The sequence below is a fragment of the Eretmochelys imbricata genome, chromosome 2 (assembly GCF_965152235.1).
Source record: "Eretmochelys imbricata isolate rEreImb1 chromosome 2, rEreImb1.hap1, whole genome shotgun sequence".
Lineage (NCBI taxonomy): Eukaryota > Metazoa > Chordata > Testudines > Cheloniidae > Eretmochelys > Eretmochelys imbricata.
Window position 1 is genome coordinate 252,419,443 of NC_135573.1, and position 19,973 is coordinate 252,439,415.

General features: G+C 42.8%; 1 protein-coding gene across 1 annotated transcript in view; it reads right to left on the minus strand.

The window, feature by feature from the left end:
- DPP6 (dipeptidyl peptidase like 6) overlaps positions 1 to 19,704 on the minus strand; it is a 614,028-nt gene extending 594,324 nt beyond the window's left edge. Inside the window, exon 1 of the mRNA XM_077809495.1 lies at positions 19,507 to 19,704. Within this exon, the coding sequence (XP_077665621.1) occupies positions 19,507 to 19,704 (198 nt within the window). The remainder of the gene's footprint in view (positions 1 to 19,506) is intronic.
- Between the last annotated feature and the right edge of the window lie 269 nt (positions 19,705 to 19,973).

The window sequence follows — 19,973 nt, forward strand, 5'->3', positions numbered from 1 at the left end:
GCTGCTTCAGCCACAAGGATCTCACCACCAGAGTCCTCTTTAGGTATGCCTACACAGCAATGTAAGTCTAGGCTTAGTGGGACTTGAGTTAGCTGACCTGAGTCAGGGAACATGGGCTTCAGTGTCCACATTGCATTTTACCGGTAGGTTAAGGATATTCTGAGCTGTGCTTGAACCTCCAGCTCCGACATCCACACTGCAGTGCACAGACCCAAGTCAAAGTAACCCTATACCTGAGTGCCTAGCACCCCCTCGCCCCCCGCAATGTCAACATTCTAGCCCTAGGAACGTGGTGCACCTTGGGAAAACTCTACTGCCCACCCTGTTTTCTAACAGTGCTATTGATGGGACTCAGGTGCCCATAAGGTGCATGAGTCCATAAACTGCATAATTAGCTGCTTTGGTGGATGTCTCAGTAGAATGGCTGCACTTTGAGAAGGCTTTATACTGAACTGCTGTCTCACCTGAGAATTGGGCTCTCCACCTCTAGGCTGAGCCACAGTGGCAGGAAAATGCCCATGTGCACAGGTTCTGAGGATAATCAGGACATCAGTCTCCAGGGCTGTCGAACTATTCAAATGAAATATTGCAATTCTTAGTTTTTAAGATGGGATGTTCAATTAAGGTGATTTTGCTTTCAAGTTTAACAAAAATTAAATGTTGCTACCAGCTGGCAAAATGCCATCAACTTCTTTTTAATTCCTTTTTCTCATTTTAGCTGGGTTCCTTTTTTCGCTTCAGTCAAAGGCAATATGTCCTGAGGATCCCTTATCCCTTCAAGAAAAAGCGATAAGAGATCTCTGGGAGGCTGCAGGGAAGTTTTGAGGCTGGCTCTCACTTGCCACCGTCACAGTGCATGCTGCCCAGGTGCCCCTGCACATGCAGCTCCAGGGAGGGCAGGGGGAGCCTGGGAGCAAAGGCCAGAGATCAGAATGGGACCAAGCAGTTGCTCTGCAGGGTAGGGGAGCAGCAGAGCTCCTGGCTCAGCAAGGCCAGGGGAGGGATGATCCCCGGTGCTGGGAGCCGCCTCCTGCCTGTCAGCTTTGCTCCTCTGCTGCCAAGAACTCTGGGATACATCCAGAAGACTTCCAGGACCCGACTCGAGCCTGGACTGTGTGCACAGGAAAGCACTAGGGCTTGGAACCTAGATCCCAGCTTAACATGGGCTCAAACCCTCCAGCCCTGCAGGGTTCTGGGGACCCTGGGTCCTCACCCTAGGTTAGCACAATTAGCTTGTGGACACAATCAGGGGGAAGGGGCTGGCTGGCTCGAGCCTGGGCTCAAGCCCAGGCTTACATTACTGTGTAGACATACCATTTGTGAATAACTTGCAGATGGAGCACAGCTCTTTAGTATACTGTTCACTGAGACACAACAAGCACCTCATCTGAGATCACTGTTGGGGATTCCCCCCGCCTACAACAGACGGTGAACCCTGGTGAGGGAATCACAAAGGGCAACCAACCACTCTAACTAATACTAAAATACTACTAAACTTAACCTAAGGTACTAACTACTACATCCAAGAAAATTTTCTCAGAAACTGAGACCAAAAGCACAAGGTGAAAAAACACCACCCGGCACTCTGACTCTATCCACAGGCAGTGAGAAGGAACAGAAGGGGTTGGGGTGGCGCCACCCTTGGCCAGGGTTGTATGGCATGACTGTTACCCCTATGGGTACTGCTAGGCAAAGTTCTCCAGATCTGGTGCATAGGACACGCACACACTGAAGTAGAATAGATGGCTGCATCTATTCAAAGAAGAAATTTTGCTTAATATTATGGATTTTACATGGTGTCTCCAGAAACAACAATCCATGGATCATCATGAACAAACATGGCCAAATAGCCTTGTGCAGAGTTGAATTTGGCCCCAGCTGCCATTTTTTACCCCACTAAAACTTTTCTAAATTCTATCTAATAAAAACTGGGGCTTCTTTAAAAAGATATTTGGCCTGTTTAATTAAAGATTTATTTCCCCCATTATGAAGCCCCTCCTACACTTATCATAGAATCATAGAAGATTAGGGTTGGAAGAGACTTCAGGAAGTCATCTAGTCCAACCCCTTGCTCAGAGCAGGACCAATCCCCAACTAAATCATCCCAGCCAGGACTTTGTCAAGCCGGGCCTTAAAAACCTCTAAAGATGCAGATTCCACAACCTCCGTAGGTAACCCATTCCAGTGCTTAACCACCCTCCCAGTGAAATAGGTTTTCCTAATATCCAACCTCGACCTCCCCTACCACAACTTCAGACCGTTGCTTCTTGTTCTGTCATCTGTCACCACTGAGAACAGCCTAGCTCCATTCTCTTTGGAACCTCCCTTCAGGTAGTTGAAGGCTGCTATCAAATCCCACCTCACTCTTCTTTTCTGCAGACTAAATAAACCCAGTTCCCACAGTCTCGCCTCTTCATCATGTGTCTCAGTGCGCCAGCCCCCTAATCATTTTCGTTGCCCTCTGCTGGAATCTCTCCCAATTTGTCCATGTCCCTTCTGTAGCGCGGGCCCAAAACTGGATGCAATACTCCAGATGTGGTCTCACCAGTGCTGAATAGAGGGGAATAATCACTTCCCTCAATCTGCTGGCAACACTCCTACTAATGCAGCCCAATATGCCATTAGCCTTCTTGGCAACAAGGGCACACTGTTGACTCATATCCAGCTTCTCATCGACTATAATCTCAAGGTCCTTTTCTGGGGAACTACCGCTTAGCCAGTCAGTCCCTAGCCTGTAACAGTGCACGGGATTCCTTCGCCGTACGTGCAGGACTCTGCACTTGTCCTTGTTGAACTTCATCAGATTTTGGCCCAATCCTCCAATTTGTCTAGGTCACTCTGGACACTATCCCTACCCTCCAGCATATCTACCTCTCCCCCCAGTTTAGTGTCATCCACAAACTTGCTGAGGGTGCAATCCATCCCATCAACCACATCATTAATGAAGATGTTGAACTGACCCTTGGGGCACTCTGCTTGATACCGGCTGCCAACTAGACATGGAGCCATTGATCCCTACCCGTTGAGCTGGACGATCTACCCAATTTTCTATCCGCTATATAGTCCTTTCATCCAATCCATACTTCTTTAACTTGCTGGCAAGAATACTGTGGGAGACCGTGTCAAAATCTTTGCTAAAGTCAAGATATATCATGTCCACCACTTTCTCCATATCCACAGAGCCAGTTATCTAATCATAGTAGACAATCAGGTTGGTCAAGCATGCCTTGCCCTTAGTGAATCCATGTTGACTGTTCCTGATCACCTTCCTCTCCTCCAAGTGCTTCAAAATGGACTCCTTGAGGACCTGCTCCATGATCTTTCTAGAGACTGAGGTGAGGATGACCGGTTTGTAGTTCCCCGGATTCTCCTTCTTCCCTTTTTTAAAGATGGTCACTATATTTGCCTTTTTCCAATAATCCAGGACCTCCCCTGATCACCATGAGTTTTCAAAAATAATGGCCAATGGCTCTGCAATCACATCAGCCAACTCCCTCAGCACCTTCAGATGCATTAGATCCGGCCCCATGGACTTGTGCATGTCCAGCTTTTCCAAAAAGTCCTTAACCTGTTCTTTCACCACAGAGGGCTGGTCACCTCCTCCCCATGCTATGCGGCCCAGTGCAGTAGTCTGGGAGCTGACCTTGTTTGTGAAGACAGAGGCAAAAAAAGCATTGAGTACATTAGCTTTTTCCACATCCTCCGTCACTAGGTAGCCTCCCTCATTCAGTAAGGGGCCTACACTTTCCCTGACCTTCTTCTTGTTGCTAACATACCTGTAGAAACCCTTCTTGTTACCCTTAACATCCCTTGCTAGCTGCAACTACAACTGTGCTTTGGCTCTATTTGGCACTTCCTGGTTGGAGGCAGGGTCTTCAGCCATTGGCTGTACCACCTGCTGTTAAATACTGATGGAACTGCCACCACATGCATGTTTGGTGCAATGACTGTAGAACGCTGAATGTGGAATCACAATAGAAAAAAGGTTGAGACCACCTGGACCGGACAAGGTTCAGGTGCCTAATTCCAGATGGGCCCCCAAAAGGTAGAAAGACGTTCTTCACTCCCACAATTTCCAGACGAGGGAAGAATCTATGTTACAGAAAATTATATTATCTGTCTTTTAAAAGAGGATCTCTACTCTAGGTACAGAAAGCTTACTTGCCTCTCAGAAGACATGCATAATTCCATTGAGCGTCCTTGAAGGTCACATAAGTACTGAGGTTAGAATAGGCTCTTGAGCATTTTCAGGAAGGATCCAGCTTTCTTAATTTGTTTGAGCTACACAGATGAAAAGCACTTTATAAGTGCTAAGTGTGCTAGATACATATTGGGGGCCTGATCTAAAGCCCACGGATGTCAATGGAAAGATTCCCACTCACCTCAGTGAGCTTTGGATCAGGCCTTTAGCAATCCATTCCACTAAAAGCAACAGCCAGGGCTGCTAGTAGTGACTAGTGGTTTTGGGTGCCCAACTTGAAACACCAAAAAGATGGCCGATTTTCAGAAAGTGCTGAGCACCCGACCCCTGGGAAGTCAGGCTTTTAATGCGTCTCTCCTAAAAATTGAGACATCCAGAGTCATTAGTCAGTTTGAAAATCTTGGCCAATACGTGGGAAAAGGGAAGCAGGGAGATGCCCCTCTAGACAACAGTGCTGAGCAAATGTTTTGCAATTTCACCTTTTTTTTCTGGATATGGAATATCCATGAATAGAGCGTGATTATCCTAATATGATTTCTTTTTGCAATCAAGAACAGTTCATGTAAGAATACTGTAATCAGTTTAGTTTACCCTATGGCTTGCTGCTGGAGGTGGGTTTCTCAGCTGAGACTTAGTTGAGTATTTAAAAAACAAAATAAACCAAAACTGATCTTCTCAGTCTGTCTTGATTTCAAATGTGTTTGAAATGAGAAGGTACAGGAAAGGTTTGCTAGCCAAAAAGGCAGCCACATTTACCTCTCACCATTGCCAAAAGCATTGAGCCTTGTCAAATGTAAATACACTGCAGCAAGCTGTAAAAGCTCTCTCTTACACATATGCCATTATTTGTTCTTGAATTTAATTTTAACATAAAGCCTTACATTTTATTAACCTTCCCTACTATTAATAATTACTTTGGCAATCTCCCATTCAATCAGTGTTCACAAAGCCTCTTACCCTGGCTCCTAAAGACCACTGAATGAGCTCTTTCTCAGAAGCCTCACTGATAATATACATCTGGAGTGCTTTTAATCATTTTACCAAGTTAGGAAATTCTCATCTATTGAACTCCAGTAGACCAAGGAGAAATTTTATGGCTCGTCACCAACTGAGATCAGGTGAAAGGGAATGCAAAACATTGCTTTCAAATTAAATTATACTTGTTCAGGTTGGAGTGGCACAAACCGTCTTTAACAAAAGAAGAGCCTGTTGTGGAAATTTTAGGGGAAACTCAACCTGCTGATTCACACTGCAGCTCCCTAAATTTTATACTAAATTGCACAGTCAGCCTTCTGACAGCAGCCTTCTTGTATATCTTTCCAATCCACCAGTATTCTACTATCTTTCTGAAAGCACAGGTCTTCAGAATCTCATCTTGGTGCAAGCTCCACAACATGGGAGGATGTAATAAAGGGTTATGCAGCACTGTATTCACTGGAGAGATTTTAACAACTTGTTTTGGGGCATATAATTTGCTATTGATTAAACTGTAAAAAAATCAACCACTCCTAACTCTTCCACAAGCACTCGTTCAGATTGTGAAATTAATCATTTAGACTATGCTTGCACCGTTTTTGAATTCGCTTTCTAGGAACATTCAGAGCAACCGAGCTCTGCTTGAGGACAAGAAGTAAACAATTTAGTTTGCAGAAAGGGAGATTCAGGTTCGATATTAGGAAAAATTTTCCAACTATAAGGATTGTTAAGTATTGGAATAGGTTACCAAGGAAGAGTGAGGAATCCCCGTCACTGGTGGTTTTAAAAACAGGTTGTACAAACAACTGGCAGGGATGGATGGCCTAGGTACACTTGGCCTGCCTCCACGCAGGGGGCTGAACTAGACAACCTCTTGAAGTCCCTTCCAGCCCTACATTTTTATGATTCTATAAATGTTCAGGAAATGTGAATTTAAATCCACATGCTCAAATCATCACAAGGGAATGTTTAAATCGTTTTCTGTGAGTATTTATGCTGGAGACATGATCTGAGCCTTGGCTCCCTCCTTGCACCCCAAATTAACAGAGTTGTAAGGGAGTCTGCCCAGACAGATGCAAGAAGGTAGATGTGTAAGCAACATGCATGTCACTCCCCTGAACTCTGTGGGACACATTTGGAGAGCCCAGGCACAAATGGATATGGGTAAGGGTAGAGGGCAGAGTGCTGTTAAGGAACACAAGCACAGCTCCTTCTTGGTATAGATGTAAGTTACCCCAAAAAGGGGTGGCCTGGGGGGCCCTGCCCAACCCCCACAAATGGACATTAGATCGGGTTAAGCATGGGGGAGAGGGACAGGTAGTAAGGTTGTAGCACAGGCTGCCTGCTAGACTCCATTCAGGGCTATACAACTTCAGTGTAGACATTTGGGCTCAAGCTGGACACTGGGCTCTGGGGTTCTGTGAGGGGCGAGGGTCCCTGAGCCCAAACATCTACGCTGCAATTTTATAGCCCCACAGTCTCAGCCCAACTCAGCTGACACAGGCCAGCCACAGCTGTTTTACTGCAGTGTAGACATTCCCTGAGGTGCTCATCTTGGACACACACAGCAGTGGCATGGTACGTGGCTGTTTTTTTGCTGTGGGCACACCAAGGGTGTGAATGAGACTGTTCAAAGAAAAATGTTCTCTGGAATGTTACAAAGGCACTAAAATAGCAAAAAAAAAAAAAAAAAGCACTGAAAACAAGCAACAATAGAAACTGAAAACCAGAATCCCCTGAATCAGAGAATCAGAGCATATCAGGGTTGGAAGGGACCTCAGGAGGTCATCTAGTCCAACCCCCTGCTCAAAAGCAGGACCAGTCCCCAACTAAATCATCCCAGCCAGGGCTTTGTCAAGCCTGACCTTAAAAATATCTCAGGAAGGAGATTCCACCACCTCACTAGGTAACGCATTCCAGTGTTTCACCACCCTCCTAGTGAAAAAGTTTTTCCTAATATCCAACCTAAACCTCCCCCACTGCAACTTGAGACCATTACTCCTTGTTCTGTCATCTACTACCACTGAGAACAGTCTAGAGCCATCCTCTTTGGAATCCCCTTTCAGGTAGTTGAAAGCAGCTATCAAATGCCCCCTCACTCTTTTCTTCTGCAGACTAAACAATCCCAGTTCCCTCAGCCTCTCCTCATAAGTCATGTGTTCCAGTCCCCTAATCATTTTTGTTGCCCTCTGCTGGATGTTTTCCAATTTTTCCACATCCTTCTTGTAGTGTGGGGCCCAAAACTGGACACAGTACTCCAGATGAGGCCTCACAAATGTCGAATAGAGGGGAACGATCACGTCCCTCGATCTGCTGGCAATGCCCCTACTTATACAGCCCAAAATGCCCTTAGCCTTCTTGGCAACAAGGGCACACTGCTGACTCATATCCAGCTTCTCGTCCACTGTCACCCCTAGGTCCTTTTCTGCAGAACTGCTGCTGAGCCATTCGGTCCCTAGTCTGTAGCAGCGCATGGGATTCTTCCGTCCTAAGTGCAGGACTCTGCACTTGTCCTTGTTGAACCTCATCAGATTTCTTTTGGCCCAATCCTCTAATTAGTCTAGGTCCTTCTGAATCCTATCCCTACCCTCCAGCGTATCTACCTCTCCTCCCAGTTTAGTGTTATCTGCAAACTTGCTGAGGGTGCAATCCACACCATCCTCCAGATCATTTATGAAGATATTGAACAAAACCGGCCCCAGGACCGACCTTGGGGCACTCCACGTGATACCGGCTGCCAACTAGACATGGAGCCATTGATCACTACCCGTTGAGCCCGACAATCTAGCCAACTTTCTATCCACCTTATAGTCCATTCATCCAGCCCATACTTCTTTAACTTGCTGGCAAGAATACTGTGGGAGACCATGTCAAAAGCTTTGCTAAAGTCAAGGAACAACATGTCCACCGCTTTCCCCTCATCCACAGAGCCAGTTATCTCTGAAACACCTTCTAAGAAAGGACCCCACCCTGCCAACCATCTCTTCCATATTTGCTCCCATTTCTTTTCTCATGTTATAAGCACATGACTTTTAACCCACACAACACTTCCATCCATCAACAGCCTGAAATGTATGTTTACACTCACCAGGGTTAATCTTGTCACTACACCGCATTAACTCATGTTTCCGTCTCTGACAACTTGCAGCATGTTCTCCCCAGCCAACAAGCCACTTGCTTTTATGACACACAGCGCTTTAGCAGCCAAAGTACAATAGTCTGATAACTACTCATCCCGCATCATGCATATTCTTATTATCTGTTACATTATCCTTATCTAATTGCCTGCACTTTGGCTCATTCTGACATTTTCAAAGTTACAGATGCTTATTAGTGTCCCTTAGCTAGAAGCACATGTGCATTATAGTGATTATCCACTCATGGCACTGCATGTGACACGCAGCAATGACTGAAAGGCCTTTAACCTACCACAAACAGGGCATAATCAGATATTTTGGGAATTAGTGATGCTCTGGCAAGAGTTGCTTGGTACAGAATGGGTGACTGGACCACAGTAATATCAATGGAACAATATCTTCCATTTCTATGGATCCTTCTCATCCCAAAGCACGTTATAATTCTATGTACAAGAGTTACTTCACCATGCCACTGAAGTGTAGACTCTTCTGGGTCAAAAGGCAGCACTTCTTTAATTGTGCAGCGCCACCTAGAGGCCTCAGCTGAGATCTGGGCCCTGTGGTGCGAGCTGCTATGAGGCTTGGAGGACCTTTCCCAGACCTGAAGAAGAGCTCTGTGTGGCTTGAAAGCTTGTCTCTCTCACCAACAGAAGCTGGTCCAATACCTCACCCACCTTGTCTCTCTAATACAAACAGACAGAAAGCCCCAACGAGTTTACATTCTAAATATATGAGGCAGAAAGAGAGGAGTAGTCTGCCCAAAGTGACACAGAAGGTCAGTGGAAGAGCCAGGAATAGAATTCAGGTCCCTCAACTCCCAGCCCAAGGCTCTATCCACTAGTCCATGCGGCCTTCCTTAACATGTCACTCTATAAGTGACAACCTATAACATTTAAACTTAAATCTGTATTTTGAGTAAAATTAGCTTACAGGTAATAAAGCAGGCCTGGCAAAGCAGAATTTCATAACGTAACTAAAATGGATCAGGTTATTGTGGCATTAAACCATGGCTGTGTCCGTCTTCATTAATTGCAACGTTTGCAGTGAATCACTGTATGTGTTTTGACAAGTATTGTTTACCCTGTGGTTTGCAGGCGAATGAAACAGCTGTTTCAGCAGAGACTGTATTATTAGAGATATAATTGTGAAGCATTATAGTACCCTTTAGAATTCTTTTCAGGTGCCCCTTTTGTACCTAGGATTACAAATGCCTGAGCAATAGATAGTGTGTTACCTAATATAAAACAGAGAGAGACAATGAAGGACTGTATCAATAATGCTTTTGTACTCACTATAGCAAACAGCAAAACAAGGAGAACTGGAGAGACATAGTTCACTATAGGCCATTTATGGTTCTATAGAAATATCATTGTGGCTTTCTACAGCATTCCTATCTGCACTTTAATAGATGCCTGGTCTTCTAAGTGTCCTCTTTCTTTCTGGTACCTAATGGAAATAGGAGAAAAACAAATAATTTTGTCATGGAATCTGTAGCTACGAGAACATTAGGAGAGATTTAGCAATAAATAGCAATCAAATTAAGATGGGCAAAACTCAATGGGCTGTCGTGGGGTTAGAACTCATTTTAGTAATAAATAAGTAATAACAAATGTATTTATGTATTAAACTCCCACAAATGAATGTTTGCAGCATAACAAGAGTTCAGGTTGCAAAGCATTTTCCCACTGTCTCCTTCCCATTTCACATACTTCTACATTTCCAAATATTCAGCTTTTGAGAAGCAATGTTCATGGTTTGGTGTCTGTCTGGGGCTGAACTTTCTTGGAAAGTTGGAGCAAAATGTTTTTAGTTCCTATTGACAAACAAGAATAAACCTAAACATCATCTCCTTGTAAAAACATTCTAACCATTTTTTTTTTAAAGCAGCCACAGAAAATCACCTAATGTTTGAAATGCAATGTGAATACTGTAGTCAATGAGGGCTCTGTCCTGAAAGGCACTGAGCATGCAGCAAAGCAGTTAAGCATGTACTTAATTTTAAGCACATAAATAGTTTCAATGAGTCAATGGGGCTATTCATGCGGTTAAGCCCTGTGCAGGATTGGGTCCAGCATTCTCAGCACTTCTCTTGATTGAGCCATGACAAATGATGTACTGTAGTTGACTAGACAGGGCACCAGACTGTGTCAGGAGAAATGGGTCTATTCAGGCTTTGCCACTGACTTGCTAAGTCACTTACTCTTTCTCTGTCTTAGACTCTCCATCTGTCAATGAATATAATGATGTCTATCTGCATTTCTAAAGGGCTTTGAGATAACTGATAGAAGCAGGAATACTATTGATTAGTGTCTGCTTTGTTTGGAGGAAAATAATTTAAAAATATAGATGTTAAAAGAAATTAAAAACATACTTCTGAGCATGTTCAATAGAAATCTGCTACGAATATAACATATATTCATGAGGATACATCCTCTTTATGACATCTTGAACATTTAAGATTGTTAAGTCACAGGCAGACTGCAAAGAGCTACAAAAGGATCTCTCAGTACTGGGTGACTGGGCAATAAAATGGCAGATGAAATTCAATGTTGATAAATGCAAAGTAATACACATTGGAAAACATAATTCCATCTATACATATAAAATGATGGGATCTAAACTGGTTGTTACCATTCAAGAAATAGATCTTGGAGTCATTGTGGATAGTTCTCTGAAAACATCCACTCAATGTGCAGCGGCAGTCAAAAAAGCAAACAGAATGTTGGGAATCATTAAGAAAGGGATAGATAATAAGACAGAAAATATCATATTGTCTCTATATAAATCCATGGTACGCCCATATCTTGAATACTGCATGCAGATGTGGTCACCCCATCTCAGAAAAGATATACTGGAATTGGAAAAGGTTCAAAAATGAGCAACAAAAATTATTAGGGGTATGGAACGACTGCCATCTGAGGAGAGATTAATAAGACTGGGACTTCTGAGCTTGGAAAAGAGAGGACTAAGGGGAGATAGCATAGAGGTCTATAAAATCATGACTGGTGTGGAAAAAGTAAACAAGGAAGTGTTATTTACTCCTTCTCATAACACAAGAACTAGGGGACACAAAATGAGATTAATAGGCAACAGGTTTAAAACAAACAAAAAGAAGTATTTTTTCACACAATGCACAGTCAACCTGTGGAACTCCTTGCCAGAGGATGTTGTGAAGGCCAAGACTCTAACAGGGTTCAAAAAAAAACTAGATAAGTTCATGAAGAATAGGTCCATCAATGTCTATTATCCAGGACGGACAGGGATGGTGTCCCTAGCCTCTGTTTGCCAGAAGCTGGAAATGGGCGACAGGGGATGGATCACTTGATGATTACCTGTTCTGGGGCACCTGGCATTGGCCACTGTTGGAAGACAGGATACCGGGCCAGATGGACCTTTGGTTTGACCCAGTATGGCCATTCTTATGTTCTTCTTTTGTCCGCTTAGCCTGAGCAAAGACAAAAAGCAAGTGCTCTAGGGCTACTAACAGGACAAGTTACATGAGAGAATGTTTAAGAATTCTGCTGAAACACTCACAGCAAAACCCTCCAACAAATAAAATAGCTTAAGGGACAAAAGAATATTCCAAAGCCAGTGATATTCGGTTTCTCTGTAGGTTTTTTTGGGTGGGGGGAGGGGGCGGGTGTGGTTGTGCGGGTTTTTCTGCATTCTGCAGGATTATAAAAAAATTTAAGCCTCAAAAGACAAAGTAAGAGCTAAGAAATAGCGAGGAAGGAAGGTCAGGTGGTGAACAGCACTGGATTGGGATCTCAGGAGATCTGGGTTCAGTGCCTAGCTCTGCCAAAGACTTCCTGTCTCACCAGGGGCAAATCATTTAATCCTTTTGTGCCTCGGTTTCACTATTTGTAAAATGGGGATAATGATACTTACTTTCTCCTACTCTTTGTCAGCCTTTTCTATTTAGTTTTTAAGCTCTTTGGGACCCAGCACAATAGTGCCCCAAACTCAAATGGGGTCTGTAGGGGCTACCGTTATACAAGTAAATAAATAATAAAAAGTTCTTGCAGCAAAGTGCTTCCAAGCTAATGGAAAAAAATTAACGTTGGGAGACGGGGGACAGAACGTGCCCAGCCACTTAATGGGCATCAAAATGGGGGAGCGCACAGACATCCCCTCTGCACAACAAGCACAAAACAAGTGTAATCCATTCACTCCCCAGAATACCTTCCCAGATCGTACTATACGATTCTGTACCTATTAACACTTATACTCCATTCTATTTCATGGTGCATACACGTGCACTTCCAGTGGGATCCTGAGAAACTGACTATTCTGTGGACTTTTCTGCTCATTTTATACACACATGGACACTGCCAATAGACCAGTAGGAGAATGTCAGATTTATTAACATAATCTAGTGCACATAGGCAAAATGCATTTTAACTCATATAACTTAGCCAAAGGAAGTCCAATTTTCACTATACCAATATCGGGCACATCTACAACCTAAGGACTATGGGTAACATTTTCAAAAATGCCTATATGACTTGGGAGCCTAAGTTTTACTACCTAAATCACTTTTGAAAACAGGATTTAGTTTCTTAAATCTCTTACGCGCTTTTGAAAATTTACCCTATAACGCTACCAAATAAAAAGTTTCCATCCCTTTCCTCTGGAGAGTGAGAAATGTTTATTAAAAAGTAGCAAACAGTTTTTCTTTGCAAAGAGCATGAATTTCTCCCCCACTCCTACTATGCTTTAAAATGGCTCAAACCATTTTTGAAGAAACTTTGAAAATCTCATTAGTCCCTGACAGAGAGAGCGTGCCAAATTTCTGGCGAAATTATAAAACCTTCAGAAAATCATAAGCAACAAAAATGACCCTTAATAAATAGACAAGGTGGGTGAGGTAATACATTTTATTGGACCAAATTCTGTTGGTAAGAGAGACAAGCTTTTGAGCCTACACAGACCTCTTCTGCAGATCTGGGAAACTAGCCCTTAATAAACAGAAACACATAGGTAACCTTTAAATGCAGGAGTGGCTATATGAACAAATAGTTCATGACTTACTACAAAAAATTGCTATGTTAAGTGATCTATGGCAAAATACTAAATAAGAGATGCTGCCACCCCTTGGTCACAGTGTGAAAATCCATACTTCGAACTGCACTCTGCCAGTCACATCCTGCAGGCCTTACTTACTTAGGTAAAAACTCCCTGTAAAAGCAACTTGAAATCACTGGGCTTGAAGGGGATCTTTGCTAGAATGCAGACTGTAGAATCGAGCCCTTAAAGGACATTTATACGAATGATTCTACTCCTGCAGATTGTCTTCCTCTAGTGCTCCAGGGGAGTTTTCGAAGCCTTTCTTGGAGCTCTGAGAATCCACCCTTCTCGCCCCCATTTCTTGCCATTCACTGAAGCCATGATAATGGAGAGCTCTATACAGCTTCATCTGGAGCCCACCAGTCTCTTTCTTTTAGTCTGCTGGAAAGTTCCTTTAAAAGCAATACAAAGTACTCCCTCTTGGGACTCTGTACCTTCTCTTCCCATTCCTCCCAGCCCCTGCAAGCTCAGGAGGAAGGACCTGAGCTGAGTACTCTAACTCGGTGAGATTCAAGTTACTGTGCATTTCACTATCACAAGACAGATGAGTCAACTTCTTTGCATAGTTATTCTTGTGTCTTAAAAATATATTCTACCTAGCAGATTTTTAATAGATGCATAATACATCAAAGGCCTGATCACTGTTAGTAAGGCTTGCAAAACAGGAAGGTTAATTTTAAACCAGCAACAAAAATCATGAAGCCACTGAATTCCAAATATAGCAACTGTTAAGCAATACATGAAAAGCCCCTATTGCTGTAATTTTAAATTATCCAATGTTAAGTTACATAATGAAATATATAATTAACTCGCATTCAGACAAATCAGAGAGAAGATTAACTTTATGAATGTATAATTATTACTCTTCATAGAACTAAACTGCATTTTTATTAATTTAAAGAGATGGGCTGAACGAATCAATAGGGACCTAATCCTGCTTCCACTGAAATTAGTGGCCTCAGTCGCATACAGAGAGCAGGATAACTGCACCCAACATCCTAGAGCCTACCAAGAATAGGCTGCAGGCGAGACCATTAGAAGGCATCAAATACTGCAGAAAGAAAACTGTTGATCTGATCTATACAGAGATTTTTGGTAGCCATATGGACTACTTCACTATATACTGATTAATGACCACTCCAAAATATATACAATTAAAAAAAATCATCTGTTTGGGAAAGGACTGAGCCATTTCTGACATTTAAGTTATTCTGCAGCTCTTGCCTAACCCTTTATATAAGACTGACCTGGACACACTCTTCTGGGAAGCAATAGCTTATCCAACAGTAAAATAATGGATTGAAAAATAATACTTTTATTGCAGGTGTTAGCAAATCTTACATATTAAATGTCAAATATTTTCAGGGGCTGTAATATTTGTAATATTGTTCAAACAAGCTGAACAATAATGAAACATGTAACCTTTGATTTACTTCTCAAACCAGCAATCACATCTTTTTATCTTCTAGAATTACTACTTAAAACTGAAATGATCACTTCTATAAAATAGACTCAGTTTGAATTATCACTGTTGAAAATTATAAAACTACAATATATATCTAAGTTTCTTCTTTTAAAAATTAGCATAAATTTATACAACTAGGCAAATATTCAATATAAAATTGAATGAAAAGTATTCCAGATTTCAAAGTAAAAATGAGAGCTACTTTATTTTGGTCCAATCCTTTACTCAGGCAAAAAATAGGAGTTTTACCTGAAGAATAAATGAAAAAGGAATGCAGCATTTGGCTCTTTGTACAGAAAATCTATATATGATACTTCAGTAGAAAGCTTTAACACTTCATTTATCATCAGGAATTTAATTTTAAAAGGATTACTGTGGTTATCATTTTAATAGTCAATGCATTATGAAATAGATCAATATTCTGTATTACAGAGAAGTGCTCAATTTCTTATGCACTTGATTAATGCATTGCTATCGTCACAGTAATTAAAAGGAACAGGGTTATACACAATCAGCATGTACATCTTACTCAGCACCTCCTGGCAGTTGCCTGCAAAAATTAAACCCATTAATCACTATAACTCCAAAGAAAAGTAAGCTTAGGAAAAATGAAAAAGCTCTACTTTATGTGGGGGAAATAAGCTAAAGCCAGCATCTAGAAAGATTTCCTGTTTACATGATAATATACAAAACATGAATCTCATAGAGGAAAAAACGGTGATTACATTGCCAGAACATAAATTAATACTCTGCTATTACTGGACTTTGATTACATTCTTCAAAGGTACTGTACCATATCCCAATAAATTAATTTGAAAAGGCACATTAATAGCAAAACTATTATGTCATCTGGGTTATGTTTACATGACCACTCATTTTTACAGTTTTAATAACTGGTCAATTCAGTACTTCCACTGAAACCAATGGGAGATTGATTTGTGCAAAGAGAACTGAGTCAGGGATGCAGTTTAGGATGATACAGAAGTATAACAAAATCAAGAACAAATGTCATAAACTTATCAATATTTACACAAGTTCTCAGGATGCCCCAAATCACTGAACATGTTTGTTTCTTTTTGGTATGCAGAACCAGCTACCAGAATTAACTACTGTGAAGTTTAGATGCCAAAATACCAATTGCATCCAGACAACTGTGTTATCTCATTTATAAAAGTTCAAATTCCATGATGAAACTCACCTCGCTCTCACCAGCTACTTCATGGTGGGATGAGGAGTTTCAATCTTAACTCTGAAATTTCCTCATTTTTAATTGTGGGGGTACAAATCAGACTCTGCATTACTTCAATACAGGTTTTTGTTTCTTATTTTAATTACGTGTAAGTTTTCTCTAGTACTGAAAGTAATACATAGGAAACGGGAAATATTGCATATAAACAACAGCATGGGTTGGAAAGGCCAGACCCGTCTTCATCTGTCTTGTATAGCACTGGGGAATGTATTGATACTTAAGAAATACTTGAAAATAATTGACCCATAAAACCAATTAATGATATAGAATGCAGAATAAATATCTTTAAGGTATAAAAACCTTATGATCATGATCATTAGCCTTTTCAAACACTCTCAGTCTGCCTGATTATTAAGCACATTATAAAACAATTTAGTGGTTTTTAAAAAGAAATCTTAGCTACATTTTTAGTTGAAGTATTACCCCTCCCCCCATACACACACAAAAACTATTTTTGTATTTCCTACCTCTGACTTAGAAACTGTTAATTTGAAATTGGAAAAGAAAAAAAATCCTCTACTGGGAAAAATATCTTGAACATTCAGTTTCAGTCTCACTGTGAAATTTACATCAGAGATTTAATTCTCTCAAAAGGGGTTTAGCAGTCAATCACGGGCAGGCTCCCCCTAATTACAAATAGCAATATCATATACCACTACAATTCAGTAGAACTGCCAGCAGTCAGTATTCTCTCTCTTCAGTGTCAGTGGATTCTGCACATATATATCACCAAATCACACAACCATTGCACTTCATGCACCCAGTTTTGTCCTTGTGCCTGCCTCAAATTTTGTTTTCCCCTCAGGGATTTTATGCCAAAAGCTGCATTAATTTGTCCTGAGAAAGCCTTATTGTCGCTGTCATCCAGATATTCAGCAGCCAGTTCAGTTGCAAAAGGCGGGGGAGGGGGGGAATCATTCTGTTTCTGTTTACTGGCCAAGGTCAGAAATCCGTCTGGTGTATATCTGAGCACACTTCACAGACTGACAACAAGGCACAACAGAGCAATAAAGCCACCAGTTTCCGTTTGAGTTGCCCAGTGCAAAGCGAGAGTACTTATTCCCTGGCAGAGCTGAATCACGTCAGCACCTGGGACAGCTCCCAAAGTCACAGCTCTCTGGAGCTAATGGGGAAGTGTGGGTGTGAGTGTGGGGGTGGAGGGGGTGTATAGCATAATTTGTACCTCTGCTTCTTGGAAAAAATATATTTTCAAAATTAAATTTTACCACCTTAAAGGTGTCTTATTATTCCTTCCCTTAGCACAACTAGTTTCCAAAAAGTAATGCCGATTTACTGCACAGATCTAAACAAACCAAGGGTTATTACCTCAACTATGTGACTATTTGGAATTCCTAGCCCAACCTGAGTCAGAAATATTCATTGAATATTTCTACAATAGTCACTCTAAAGGCAAATTTCATTACTTCCTTTCCGGTTACATCTTAACTTTAACTGCCGAAATGATTCTTTAGGGAAACGTATGTGAAGCTTATGAATCAATTACATTTGCATTGCAGTTCCCAAGCTCTAACTCCCTGACATGGTACACTTAGCTCTCGCAGTCAACGGCGAAGTTCTTTTTCTAAATACATAAAATAAAATAAATCCCCTTGCAGTCTAGCAGCCTGGGTTTTGGAATTAATCTGAACTGTTTGTGTACATACATCACCTTTACTTGCCCCCCGCTTGAAGGCCTTTGCAATACAGATTTTTGTCGTACAGATCACTTCACTGATGAGCTTAACTTTGGGAAAGAGGGTTTGTTTGGTTTTTTTAGAGCAGTGTCAGCGGAAATCATCTGCACATGTTAAATTCCCTTTGTTTCTTGGCTCAAAGCTTTTGATGATCAACCCGTTCCAGACATCTGTCGTATTGAAAACCCACAAAGATACGCTCCAAGCTAAATTAAAAAAAAAAAAAAAAATCCAGGGGAGAAAGATATTCCGGAGACCAATACCAAAGCAGCAACTTCGCTTTCTCGTAGCGACACCTAGAGGCCAATGAGCTGAAGTTTCGGCACATTTCCGCTCCAGGGTCACATCGCAGGAGATAAGAGTTTCAGAATGAAAAGTTTTTAAATCAACACTTAAAAAAAAAGTCTCCGGTGTTTTTAGTTTGTGCGCGTGACCTTACGTTAGGCGTCCCGCCACCCCCGGGAACTGTGTGTCGTGTTTAGGATGCTAGTGAGGATTTCACCAGCCACCGAGAAAAGTAAACTCATCTCCAGCGACCTATTGGCCCTTGGAATGAACAGAATGGAAATCCTGCCAGAGGATTTGAGGCCAACTTTCCTCTCTGCTAGAAAAACTTAATCCGCTTTACCTGCTACAACTACAAAAAGTTTTCATGTGGGGGGAGGGGGAGGGCAAAACCAAAATCCCACAACTCCCTTCGCTGCAGTCCCCTCTCAACAGGGATCTCAAGGATTCAGACATAAAAGTACGCTCTCAGTCGGTACTTATAAGGGATCATTATCAGTGGTTTCTATAATTAACACTGATCACAGTTCCAAACCTACCTTTAGGGAAAATAAATATTTTAATAGATAGGAATATTATTCCAAATTGCAGCGACTTTCCCCCTTGCAGTTTACACACACACACACAGAGAGAGAGAGAAACCCCTTTACAAACATAATAGCACGCCAGTCTGAAATAGTGATGGGAAACTGATGGATTGATTGTTTGGACCTTCTTCCGGGGCCCTCTTCTTTCTAAATCTCCCCCCAAGAAAAAACTAGGAACAATCGATCCAAGGTGATTTAATTCTTTCCATCCAGGAGTCCCAGCAGCAAGCCAGTGGCCAGGATGAGTCATTTGTTACTAAGGCAATATGCAAATGCCCCCCTTTGAAATCGCTACTCCCCGCGGCAGCGGCGGGAGGGAACGTGCCGGGAGAGAAGTTTGCATCCAGCACCTTCCGGGGGCTCGCGTCTCATCACGTTGGGTCATTAACCAGGAGTTTCGAGCAAAACCAAAACAAAACAAAAATGGCCGCGTCGGGTGCGAAGTTCTCCCCGGCAGGGCTCTGGAGCCGGGCAGGAAGGACAAGAAGGGGGCAAGGCGAAGCCTTCTGGTTCTGCCCCAGGCAAAAACTTCTAGCCACACTCGGAGGGGCACGGAGGCAGTTTACACGGGCGGTTTCCAAAAGCACCCAAACCATGCACATTGCACAGCAGCCCGACCTTCCCCACCCGGCTCATTCCCAGACAGCCCAGGAGAGCGGGAGCCGAGGGGGTCTGGGGACTTGTTTACATGGCCAGGAATAAAGTACCCTCGCTGGCCTTTGCCGGGGAAGCGGGGCGCAGATCAAGACAGGGAGAGAGAAGGCAGCCAAGCGACCTCCGGACACACAGACACACGCGAGACACTCGGACAAACAGAGCAAAACCCAAACCAGGCTGGGGGCTTACATCTTCCTCCTCGGCGTCACTCCGGGGCTGGTACTGGAACCGGGCTCGGCTCTCCGGCTGCAGCTGGCGGGCGGGCGGGCCGGCAGCGCTGTTCTCCTCGGTGCACTGAGCCCCCAGAAGGTGACTCGCCTCGGGTGGCGCCGGGAAAGATCGGGAGGTGTTGATCTTCCCACCGAATCGCTGGTACAGCGAAGCCATGAAGTCAATCTGGGGGGGGGGGGGCACGAGAGGCGCTTTTTGGGGGTGGGTGGGTGGGTGTGCGGGGGTTACAGCATGCTACACGCAAGTGAGCTCTTCTCCGTAGCGCATCAGTGGAGCTGGGGTGCAGGGCAGAGCGAGGAGGGAGACAGCATATTTATTTCTCTCCCTTGCTTCAACAGCAGCATTGGGGGGGAAACGGGGGAATTACCAAAAACAAAAACAAAGAACAGGCCCCGGGGATGTTGCACCAGCCAAGGTTGCAAGCC